Source organism: Lepisma saccharinum, chromosome 1 (assembly GCF_977018435.1).
Source record: "Lepisma saccharinum chromosome 1, izLepSacc3.1, whole genome shotgun sequence".
Lineage (NCBI taxonomy): Eukaryota > Metazoa > Arthropoda > Insecta > Zygentoma > Lepismatidae > Lepisma > Lepisma saccharinum.
Window position 1 is genome coordinate 167,985,261 of NC_139229.1, and position 12,142 is coordinate 167,997,402.

Below are 12,142 nucleotides of genomic sequence, written 5' to 3' on the forward strand. Positions count from 1 at the left end.
TATCTGATATATTAGTACAAAATTCTGCCATTTTGTTGTAATTATGGATAATCTCCATGCTCTACTTTCTAAAAAAGTAAATGTCTAAATATGCAACTTCTTTTGCACTGCAGTCACCTTGAAACAATTTATTAAGGAGGTCAATGAACCTTTCAGGTTCTTCAAGGACCATTTATAATTTTATATCGGATCGGTAGAATATCGGTATCGGCCAAAATTTCATACTGGCCCATCCCTCAAAGAAATACATTAAAAGAATAATTGAAACAATTTTTTAATTGTGAAATTCACCATTGTGACAATGTTGGCTGAGGGGGAGGGTACATTTTGCATAACAGACAGGTTACACTCCGCGAAAAGTGTCATGTGGCATTCTTTGAGGGTTCTACGATGACTGGATTCCATGTCTGTATCTGCTCAGCACACTTGATATTTTGTAAATGACATTTCCTTTCACTGCAAGGAACCAAGTTTTGTGGCTTTCTGAAAATCTGTGATGGAGAAAGTTTTCTAGATCCCATCGACAGAATTACCTACTTGCTTCAGAACAAATGATGAATAATTTCCCCAGGGGATTCTTGAAAAGTTTTGCAGAGTTTCAGTTTCATAGCATGGTCGAAAGGGGCAAACCAATAGTGTTTTGACAGAACACATTGCAAAGCACCATAAGCTAAACACCCAATCTCAACATGTATATTCTTGAAGCCCATCATGCATGTTGCCCAGAGTTTTTCCTGTGTGTAGTGAAAATAGATTTATTGAACAGTAAACATATTCTATTTAAGCAAGTGGCTTTAAAATTGCCAAGGGATAGTCACAAATTTTCCAAAAGCCATAAAACAGGTATTGAGTGTCGAGAACAAATGGTCCTGAATAAGAAAATTACAAGCTTCACTATATTGAGAGACTTTTGCCCCACGGTTCTTTCCCTTGTGGTCCCTCTATAAAAAAGTTGTGAAAACAATGCTATTTTGTCATCAATGAGGGATAATCATTTGTATTACCTAAATGAGCCAACAGACAGACCTCTTCTTCCATCAACTAACGAACTAAGTTTTATTTTATATATGAAAATAAACCACAAACTGATTTTTAAGGGGGAGGGGGTTGATTCGTAGCTGCTATGCATGTGATGACATTTCAAAAAATGTCTGCTTTGTTGATTCCAAAATTCTTACTATTAATGGTGCCTATTTTCCAAAGTAATACATAACACCTCCATTCCAGCAATCTAGTGTTATACTAGCAAAACTCAATAAGATATTTTATATTTACTTACAATACAAATGTCGATCTTTGAGCGACGAGTTCATTGATTCTCCGGACCCTGTGGAGGCTGAGCGTAGCCACCGTAACCAGGATAATTGTATGGTTGATTCTGAGGTGGTTGTCCACCATAGTAACCACCATAACCATATGGCTGGTAGGGTTGAGCAGGCATCTGACCTTGATGTTGTCCAGCGGCTGGAGCAACAGGTTGCTGTGCAGCTTGACCAGCCGCAGGCTGCTGACCGCTCTACAGAAAATAATTATTTCAAATTAAGTATGGCGCGTACATTTGGAATATCAGTGAATGAATGGTTCTATCGGCTGATCCGATACTACTCTCAACTAATGTCAATACTCTTAGAGATTCCTGCTGATACAGTTGAACCTTAATTTACATTTTCCCGCATTATACATTGAATCTTGATGGTCCCAACATAACAAAATGTTACAAAATTGTCATCGATTTTACATTTTCCCACCTTTTTTTCAGTAAATGTAAAAAAAAATATAAAATGTAAAAATCGAGGTTTTACTGTACTTAGAAACTTAAAAAGTTGTTTAAATATTGATTGATATTAGTGTGCAAGTATTCCAATCCAATTATGTGTCTCAATTTACAGGGAGGTTTGTTTTAAAATATTCAAGAATTACATCAGAATAGGAAAATACATGCTATGTAATCACAAAATTCAGTGTTTACACACACAAAAAAAGCAACAATTTCCAGAATAATTAGGCACCATGGAAGTGTTACAGAGCTCATTTGCGATCGTGAAAGCTCAGAATGCCTGAAAGTTCTTCTGTAATAAGATCAGTTCAATCCTATTCTATATTATTGTTAAAACTGTCATTGCATTAGACTTCACTATGGAAGTATAAACTGTGTAAAGTATTTGACATGTACCTTAGGATGTGACAAATTGATTTCCAATGCATGAATGAATATTGGCTGAATATCAAATATTTAAAGAGACTTCAATGCCTTTCAAAATTTCGATGACAAGAGGATCCTATTGATAGTTCTCGTAAAAGAAAACCTAACAATGGTGTTGTTTTGAAATTAACTGATAAAAGGACACAAACACACGGCCAACCTAGGATCCCTGGCATAATATTATGACAACACTGGCAATATTCTACTGTTGTTAAGACATGGAAAACTTGCTCAAAAGAAAATATCACCCCCTTCTGACGAGTGTGGATGCACTTTAAAAAAAAGAGGCAACGAATTTCTATTTCAATACTGTTCATACCTTGACAGAGACTAAACTTACACCACACTTAAAAAACCACAGCACTCTCCCCTACCCTTTAATTAAAATTAATTAAAACTAACAATTCACCACTTCCATGTGCTGTGGTTTTTAAAGTGTGGTGAAACTTCAGTCTCTGTCGTGGTAAGAGTTAGCACATGCTTCTTTTTGTAAACACACAATATATCATTGCGGTTTCACAAGATGGGATTCCACCTGAGACATGTACTTACCTTTCCAGCCTTCATCTGCGCTTCGATTGCTTCTGCCTCTTTTATTTTGCCAATTGACCTGTAATACTCGGCCCACTGAGCACTGTAATCTGGTTGGCCGTTCTGGGTGGCAGCTGGCTGAGGGCCTGGTTGTGGCATTTGTTGCTGAGGCTGCTGTGGTTGCATACTCTGAAGGAGAACAATGCAACAGAACTCAACTATGAATAATGTACTTTTCAATTCAAGTGAATTACTTTAAAAGCACATTATTTCCAAATGCAAATGTACTTCAAAGCACAATTTTCTACCATATAGACTACAAATGTAGTCATACATTGCTTCAAATATGAGAATATACTCACAGTGGTTCGGATCACACTTTAAACAAAACCCCAAAAGTGAGAAGATTCCTCATGTAGAATATTATGAGTTAAACAAGAAAAAGGGTGAAAAATAAAAAACCACAATGCTATCAACAATTGGAAAGATTCCCTCCCCATCATCAGGGTAACAAAATAAAGAGAGGTTAAAACACATGCACATCTGGACTGATGATCACAGAAATGTTCTTTTTTTTTATTTTAAAAAGCAGGAGGTACACGCTTCTACCATACTCGTGAAACTACCATCGGATTAAAAATTAAACTCTAGTTTGAGCTCAAATTAAAAACTAACCAGTAGGCCTATGTAAGAACAAGTTACATCAAAATTTAGCTTATTCAATTCTGCATCCACAGTTTAAAGGACATCATCACATCATATTTGTAGGACTACCCCAGGAAAAAGTTGTTTCACAAAATTGTTAAGAAGAACCTTTTGATAATCTGAAAATTAAGAATTGTATTTAAAAAGACCACAAGTATTTTATTTGTAGAATTTCAAAGAGAGTGGCCATTTGGAAAATAAAAATACCTGCACTTTCTTTTCTTATGATAAAAAATTGAAATCTCACATGAAAAAAATTGAATAAACTAAATTTTGATTAATTTTTGTGCTGTTTACTGGTTTATTTTTAAATTGGAAGTCCAAGTTCTAGAATCCAGAATTGTTAATCCGATAGGTGTTTCTGTTTAACATAAAATATGATTGTGACACTATCAGATCAGAATCTAATTTTATCACCCATGTAAATCATGATTAAATACTGGAAAACATTCTTAAAAAGGAATTCTTGTGCATGCTACAAATCACACTTGTTAAAACTGAAAAGTTTCAACAAGGCTCGGCTAGACCTTTGGCCACCACCAGGGCAGATGTTTTAAAATTTTCATCTTATGAAATACCACCATCACATTCCAAAATCTGAAAAGTTACATCAGCTTACAATTTCTTCCGAACCATTGATATGAATTTTTGGATGTTTTGCTTTCGCTATTATCAAAATATTCTCATAGATTAATAGACTTATGTAATCACAAAACTATTGATAATATCTAGATAACAGCAAAAGCAAACCACACGGAACTTCATGTTAATGCTCTAGAAGAAATTCTAAGCTTACGTAATTTTTCAAATTTTGGAATGTGATAAGTGGTTTTTCGAAAGGAGAAAAATTTTGAAAAATTGCCCTGGCGGTGATCAAAGGTCCCGCAGAGCCTTAACCTACAGACTTTACTGAACTGGTGTCTTACCTTGTTAGCTTTTGCTTGCTGTTCTATCATTTCAGCCTCTTTACGCATTCCTAATGACCGGTAATACTCAGCCCACTGCGAACTGTAATCAGGCTGTCCTGTTTGTGGGTTGATCTGAACCTGTCCACCAGCATCTATTAAGAAAAAGTTCCTTACATATTACATTTACAGGACACATTAAACTGTAAATCTTTACAACTACCAAGAAACAATGTGATATATAGGCATTATATATCATTACAAAAATATTTGGTTTTATCCACATACAATGAAAGTCTATATCTCCCTACTTTGTCCTCCCCCCCCCCCAAGAAAAAAAACAGCAGATTCCCACATTTTGCCCCTCTTCTAAGGTAGCTTTCAGACCCAAGTGACAAGTGGCAAACAACAAGCAATACTTGCCACTTTCAAAACGAATATTCATAAATAAATGCAACCCTTCATACCAGAGTAATAAGCTCCTGCTGTCTCTTCCTGCTTGCCTGTCACTAAAACTGGACCATTCTCAGTGAATGCTTTATACATACTGCAGGGGAAAATACATATCCCATTTGTAAGCGGTTTGTGGTAGGTAGTGTCGTTTGTCATTTTAGTGTGAACCTCCCCATGCCATATGAAACTTCAGTCTGATAGCTACTTAAGAAAGTTATATGGAAAAAAAAACCTTGGATTCTTTCCGCCAGTTGTAACTGAAGGAAGAAGCTTGGCTGCTTCAAATTAGCCCTTCTTTAATCGCAGTACTCTACCACCAGCAAGAGGCAGGAAACTGCGAAGGATGATGATAATGACCTTTAATCCAAAGTGTTTCCCATTCCCCACCCCATAAGATAGGATTTTTAATGTATTTGGGTATAGATAAATCAAAATACGGATAATTTTTAATAAGTTGTTTACAAGAAGACACTTTGGAAAAACTGGTTTCGCTTAATTCGAAGTAGACACCTGCATAAGTCAACAAGAGAAGATTGAATGTGGAGAGAGCTTGGATGTTTTTTAACTTGACCTTGACATGTTTCCTTGTCCTAAGAGCTTCTGACTACTTGGGGGAAGCAGCCTAAAATGTCCGCTGGATGTGTATGGCAGGTTGCCACCTTGGAAATATTCACCAGTGCCAGATGAGAAATGAGCGATAAGATCGCAGAATTGTTCCAAAAGAAAGACTCGTGGCACCTGAAAGTCTTGCCCACCTATCTAGCTCCGAGCTTGAGATTCAGCAGTTTCCCGTGAGCGAGAAACTCTTGACCTGTTCGCAGACAACTTCCAGTAACCACTTTCATTCGAAACTTGTTTCTTGTGACCTGTAGGACTTCATAAAAAAGGGAAACTGTACAGATAATCAATGTCACATAGGCCAACTAAAGATCGTCAACCTGCTTAATGCTTTGTCATATAGGTTTATGCAAAAATTTAATCTCGTTCTTACAAATGTCGTAACTCCCATTTCCCGCTTCATATGTTTCCCACCCGTGCAGATGCAATAAAATTTGCCAAAAAAAGTGTTTTGTTGGCCGAGTGCCTTCTCTACCTGTTTCGGCCAAGAAATGAAAGGTTCCCGAAGTAAAATTTCAGACACTTTTCTAAAATATCCATGCTTAGTTGCACACAATAACTGAAATTGGTGAAGCATTAACTTCAAGTTCAACATTTTCAATACGGCAGTGATACGCTTCTTTGTTTGCATATATTTTTACTTGTTCACTTATTTACCTGTTCATCAAAAATAAATCTTAAGGGTAAAAAGATTCTTACTTGGATCATTAGGATGTCCTTGATTCTGCCAATGCTGGTATGCATTTCCCCAACCTTGAGGTGCATAATGCTGTGGAGATGGCTGCTGGCTACAAAACAAAATAAATACATATTTTTAATGATGAAAACTGATTGTATAGTACAGGAAATCCAGAATATTATCTATACAAATTGAGTTTCACATGACAAGTTTCTTTTATTACGGATGCAATGTAGTTGAAAATTTGTTTCATTTAACCCATTAATGCATGGTGTCCGATTAATCGGACACTGACATATTTGCATTTTCTGTAACACTGTTTCACTTTAATTGGTTATATTTATCAAATCTAGTTCTTTGGTACCTCTGTGATGCATATGTCACCCCACGGGTTTGGCAACATTGAAAATTTCCCGCCAAATTGTAGGGGATTGAAGCATGGAGAGTGAGCTGTAATACGTTTCTGCGTAACGGGAAAGCTAATTTCAATTCATATGTAGTAGTAGTTGACATTTATCCGAGATGTGTTTTGACAAATATGCGTAAGAGACATTAGTAATAAAAAATGTTAACACTAATTTGTGCATTAGTTTTATCCCTGAGCTGCTATTGCGAGAGAAAATATAGTGTCCGATATATCGGACTCTGTGCTCATTGAGCACTTTATGCAGATTTTCCATTTCCTGTAAAATTTTCGATACCTTTGATGTTTAGACATTGTCAATGTTTATATATGTGTATGTGTGTGTGTGTGTGTGTGTGTGTGTGTGTGTGTGTTTGTGCATTAGTGTGTGTATGTTTATGTGTGTGTGTGTGTGTGTGTGTGCATTAGTGTGTGTATGTATATATGCATGTATGTGTGCATGTTTATGCATTAGTGTGTGAATGTGTGCGTGTTTATGCATTAGTTTGTGAATGTGTGTGTGTTTGTGCATTAGTGTGCGTGTTTGTGCTTTAGTGTGTGTGTGTTATCAAATTTTGACTACTATGGAGAATGAAGATATGGAGGAGGAGGAGGAACAATTCATTTATGTTACACCACCAGTGGATGGCAAGGATACAGACGAAGACAGTGATAAATCTGATAATGAGCATGCGGCCAAACTAAACAATTTTTGGCGAAATACGCTAATGAGTGTTTGTGAGGTGCAAACTAAGATATGAAGTTGTGTTGATTGTGAAGGTTCATCCAGTAATGTAGCATCTACATCTACCACTACACATAACACTGGTGCTTCAAAAAAAAAAGTAGAATACGTCTTCAGACAAAATCAAGACCCTTGTGGAAGAAAAGTCTACCTTCAATCTAATTACAAACTGAGTGCTGCTCTATTGAACCATCTGAAGAAGCACGAAACTGTGAATCACCATTAGACTTTTATAATTTATTTTTTGATGAGGACATGCTAAATCTTATAACAAATCAATCCAAATTGTATGCTTCGCAAAAAAATATTGTCTTGATTTGACGAAAGAAGAACTTCTTGTTGTTCTTGGTGGTCTCTTGTTGTCAGGTTTTACAACATATTCAAACAGACGTATGTTTTGGTCAAAAGAAAAATATACTCCTTCGATACTTTCTGAAATCATTCCTTGTGGTCGGTTTGAGACTATTCTGCATAATATTAATTTGAATGACAATTCACAAATAGATGAGTCCGATCGTCTGTACAAGATACGGCCATATTTCGAGAAACTTTTCTTCCTCATCTTTCGAACAGCATTGGGGTGTGGACGAAATACTTTCCATCGATGAGAGTATGATTCCTTACTACGGGAGGCACTACGCAAAACAGTTCATTAGAGGAAAGTTGATCCAGTTTGGGTTCAAGAACTGGGCAAAAAAGCTCTAGTAGTGGTTACATGATAGATTTCCAGTTGTGCACAGATACAATCTGATATCGGACCACTGTGTTCTATATTGTAATAATAACAATTCTGTGTATATTTGTTGATTTCTATTGCAAATGTTTCCATTTGTATTGTTTCTTCGAAATATGTGTATGTATTTATGCAAACATACACATGACCAGTGGCGACGAATAGGGGGGTAGTTGCCCCCCATTTTTCGTCACTTTTGCACCTGCACTATTATAAACCTAATCTGCAAAGGGAAATATACTGTCTTTGCCCCCCTACATTTGGCACCTTGCCCCCTCTGCCCCCCCGGTTTTGGAACCCAATATCCGCCACTGCACATGACTGATCTTAAGTGTTTTATTTTCTTTTGGTTACATATTTTGCACAGCAATACTTTTTCCTTGGGACAGCTATTTATCACACGGAAGTGATCGTAGTGCACAGTGTCCGATTTAATGGACACACGGAAGTGATCGTAGTGCACAGTGTCCGATTTACCGGACGCACTGTATCTCTTACATACAGTGTAAAAATGAAAATGTATCGTATATTGTGTCTTATTTGAATTGTACTGATACCAAAACCATGAAAAAAATTTCATGAAAGGGGTTTGTAAACTTTATGCATTAATGGGAACACAATAAATGATATTTTCTATCCTAAAAATAATATCATGCCAGTAAAAGGTTCCACACACTGAATGAAATCAATTGCATAATTATCTATTAGGGTGGCTACAAACAAGCAGAAATGAAATTCCCGGACTCTTCCAGGACAAAAATTAAATTTTCCCCTGACAATTATAAACTAAATCAACTAAGTAAAATAAATAACTACTGATATTCTTGTTTTATTTATGCCTAATCGGTAGGGATCTTTATTTTTTCTAAATTTGTGCCATTCTCCCCCCCCCCTTTCCCATTTACATTTTCAATTTAGTGCATTTCTGGCATATACCTAAATTCATACTTTCATGGTGTTTTCAAAGTACTGTTTCAAATTGTAGGTCACATAACCTATGCCTCTTTGTGAGAGTTTGATACCTTGGGTTATTTTGGGAAAGTTATTTTCCATACCCCTTTTAAATTTTAAGCTAAGGGTTTTAGATAAGCGGATTTTCCTCGATATATAATGAAGGGTGCAAAATGACCATATGTAGCAACACACCCACAATTTTAAAGAAATCAATCTTACATGACATACCGATATATTACGGCACCAAAAATTAGCATTATCTTCGTTTTTTTTTAGTTTTATATTTACCAAAATTTGTGTTTATTTTAAAACATTTTCCTGCAAACATAGCAAAACGTACACTTCCATTGTGCTTTTAAACAATCATTTTATTTTGTAGGTCACATTGTCTACATATCTTCGCGACAGTTTTTAACAAAGATATTTACCATTATTTCTCGCTCTACACATGCCGGTGTTACGACTCCCCTGTGACTGTAGATACGCACTTGATCTCCTGTCAGAACCCCGATACTTTGCTCTGTGGAGCAAATTGTTCTGATAGAAGTTAAAAAAATCGTGGGAAATATGAGATTTAATGTGTATATAGGTACTCTTCAATGTATAACATGAATTATGGTATTTTATTGGATAAAAATGTTGGAAATCTTGCACGTTCTATACACACAAATATGGCACATTTTGTTTCTATAAGCCTAAAATAATAAAAGAACGTTACATTTCAAGATATTTTTTCGTTAAGTAGTTTTTAAAATTGGTGAAGAATGCCAACAATTCACATTTTATGCCATATTCACATTATTTCACTATTTTGAATGGGTGGAAAATGTGTCCAGACATCTCTGCACATTCATAAACACTACTTCGCAGCAATTAACATTTTACACTTTTATCACGTTTGCAAAAAATCAAGCAATGTACCTGCTAATTGGAACTTACTTTATGCATGTCCCTTGTATAAATCAGTAGATGAAATGTGACAATTTAGCAGGGCTGGCAGAGAAATTTCAATTACTGAAGAAAGTGATATGCAGTTAACACTGATTTGTGTAATTATAATATTAAAATTTTACATATTTATTGTTAGTATTTTATTTCATAACATTGCACATTACCTTGACTCAGTGACAGATTAATATCCATCTCTCATGAGTTTAAACAGTCAGGACAGAGGGGGGGGGGGGTGTTAATTGTAATATGAATGTTGCAGAAAACATGCACTTGTCAAATTTTTATAACGTTTACCAATGCAGATTTTTGTTTCACCTATTTGTGATACTATTCAACATATATATATCTTGATTTGTTGGATTCATCTTGATATCAAAGAATACTTCAATGTCGTTGTAAATGCATTGTAAGTTGTGCAAAACCAGTATTAAGACAAGGGGAAAAAAAACCTTTGTAGGGATTGCTACATTAAATTAGGTTAAATTAGAAAGAAGAGTAATAAAATTCCAGCAGCAGACTAAGGCTCAGTTTATGCATGTGATTTTTGTTGGATGTTCCATCTGACAACGTCGTAAACGATAACAAAAGCAATACTGGAACATCCAAGAAACATCTGTTTCGTAAGAGCGCAATGCATGCAATTCTTGTTGGATGTCGCAGAATGACAAATATCAAACTGCTACGTTCGACAAAAATTGCATGCTTAAACAGAGCCAAAACGTTTGTTCAATGAAATGTGGTAGAACAGCAGACAAACTGATGTACAAGGCTCATTTTCGTCAGATGTTGCAGTCTGAAGACATCCAAAAACAATCAATTTCATAAGAGTGTCATGCATGTGATTTTTGTCGATGTTGTAGTGAGACATTTTGTCGAAGTTCAATGTTAGTCGGATGGCGATATCCAACAAAAACCAACATCATTTGAGCTTAAAATGCTAATCTGACAAATGCTGTATCACGACATTCGACAAATTACAGAGTTGCGTAGTGCCCTTATTTGTTTTCATGTTCCTTCAGAATGTCAGACAAAATGCCATACTACGACATCCCCCATCCCCTCTATTTGTTGACAGTCCTGTGCCCTTACTACTCCCATGCAGACAAGAAAAAAATGATAATTCAATGCATTTCCCACGTAACATTTAGAGGTTTATTTTTTCTGCCCCTCCGGAAATCTCTTCCCCCCCACCTCCCATCACTAGTTTCTGGCACTGTAATTGTGTTGTGTATAAAAGAGACCTAAAAGTTGATGCTCAGACTTAGCAACAAGATTTCCTGTTCCCATGTAATGCTTCATAACATCTTTCAAAGCAAATGCCTGGTACATTCATTCAATCACATAAAAAAAATCAAAACAAAATTCCCTGCCTTTTCCCGGTTTCCCAGGTCTGCCGCCACCCTGATTATATGAACCTACATGATACCACTACACCTTTACCAAATTATACATGTAAATTTCAAAGTAACAACATTGACTGTCTTGATACTTACCCACCAGGTCCAGGACCCTGACCAATAGGATACTGCATCGGAGGTGGGGCAGGCCCCGGCTGGGACTGAAAATACACATTCTGCTTCAATTTAGCAGCCTGTTCATGCTCCCATAGGAACTGGTAACAAATACATAATCGGCATACCTCTGGACTCTTTAGTATTGCTGAAGGCTATTTTACCTTCTTATAATGAGTAAAATTTAAGTAATTTTTACATGTTACACATGTTATTAAAGTAGTGACAAAATTCATCTTCACTATGTTTTGACATAGTATCTTGTGAAACAAAAATATGTGTAATAAAAAAAAGGTTACAAAATCAGTTCTCTTCTTACAATAAGCACAAAACATTATGGAGAATATATGAATAGAAGTTTATGCCTTTACAAGAATTAGCAGTTGGGGATGAGCCAATATCAATGCCAGTGCATAGGTAAGGAGGAGGAAAGTATCCGTTGCAACTTATATACTGATGCCTGGCATTTGTGTCTTTTCCAATGTCTGCACAGCATTTTCAGTCTTATTATCCTTGAAATTGTGCAAAATTTGAAGCTTTCATTTATTTTGCACCAACATTGAGGAGAAAAATGCATTTTTTTTGTTTATATACTGGGTATTTTAATATTTTGATGCTACTTCTTGAATATTTTAAAGCAAGTTGATGCATATAATTGGAATGCAATATATACACAATAATATTATCTGTTACATTTTCAAGACTCAGTATCAGAAGGAATCTAAGAGTTTTGGCATTTTTATGGATATAG

General features: G+C 35.8%; 1 protein-coding gene across 1 annotated transcript in view; it reads right to left on the reverse strand.

Moving 5' to 3' along the window:
- The window catches only part of LOC145986969 (far upstream element-binding protein 2-like), a 50,758-nt gene that overhangs the window by 13,445 nt on the left and 25,171 nt on the right, over positions 1-12,142 (reverse strand). The window contains exons 10-14 of the mRNA XM_083121435.1: positions 11,374-11,453; positions 6,115-6,203; positions 4,366-4,499; positions 2,756-2,923; positions 1,280-1,516 (exon numbers count right to left, since the gene is read on the reverse strand). Of these exons, the coding sequence (XP_082977561.1) occupies positions 1,310-1,516; positions 2,756-2,923; positions 4,366-4,499; positions 6,115-6,203; positions 11,374-11,453 (678 nt within the window). The 3' untranslated portion in view covers positions 1,280-1,309. The remainder of the gene's footprint in view (positions 1-1,279; positions 1,517-2,755; positions 2,924-4,365; positions 4,500-6,114; positions 6,204-11,373; positions 11,454-12,142) is intronic.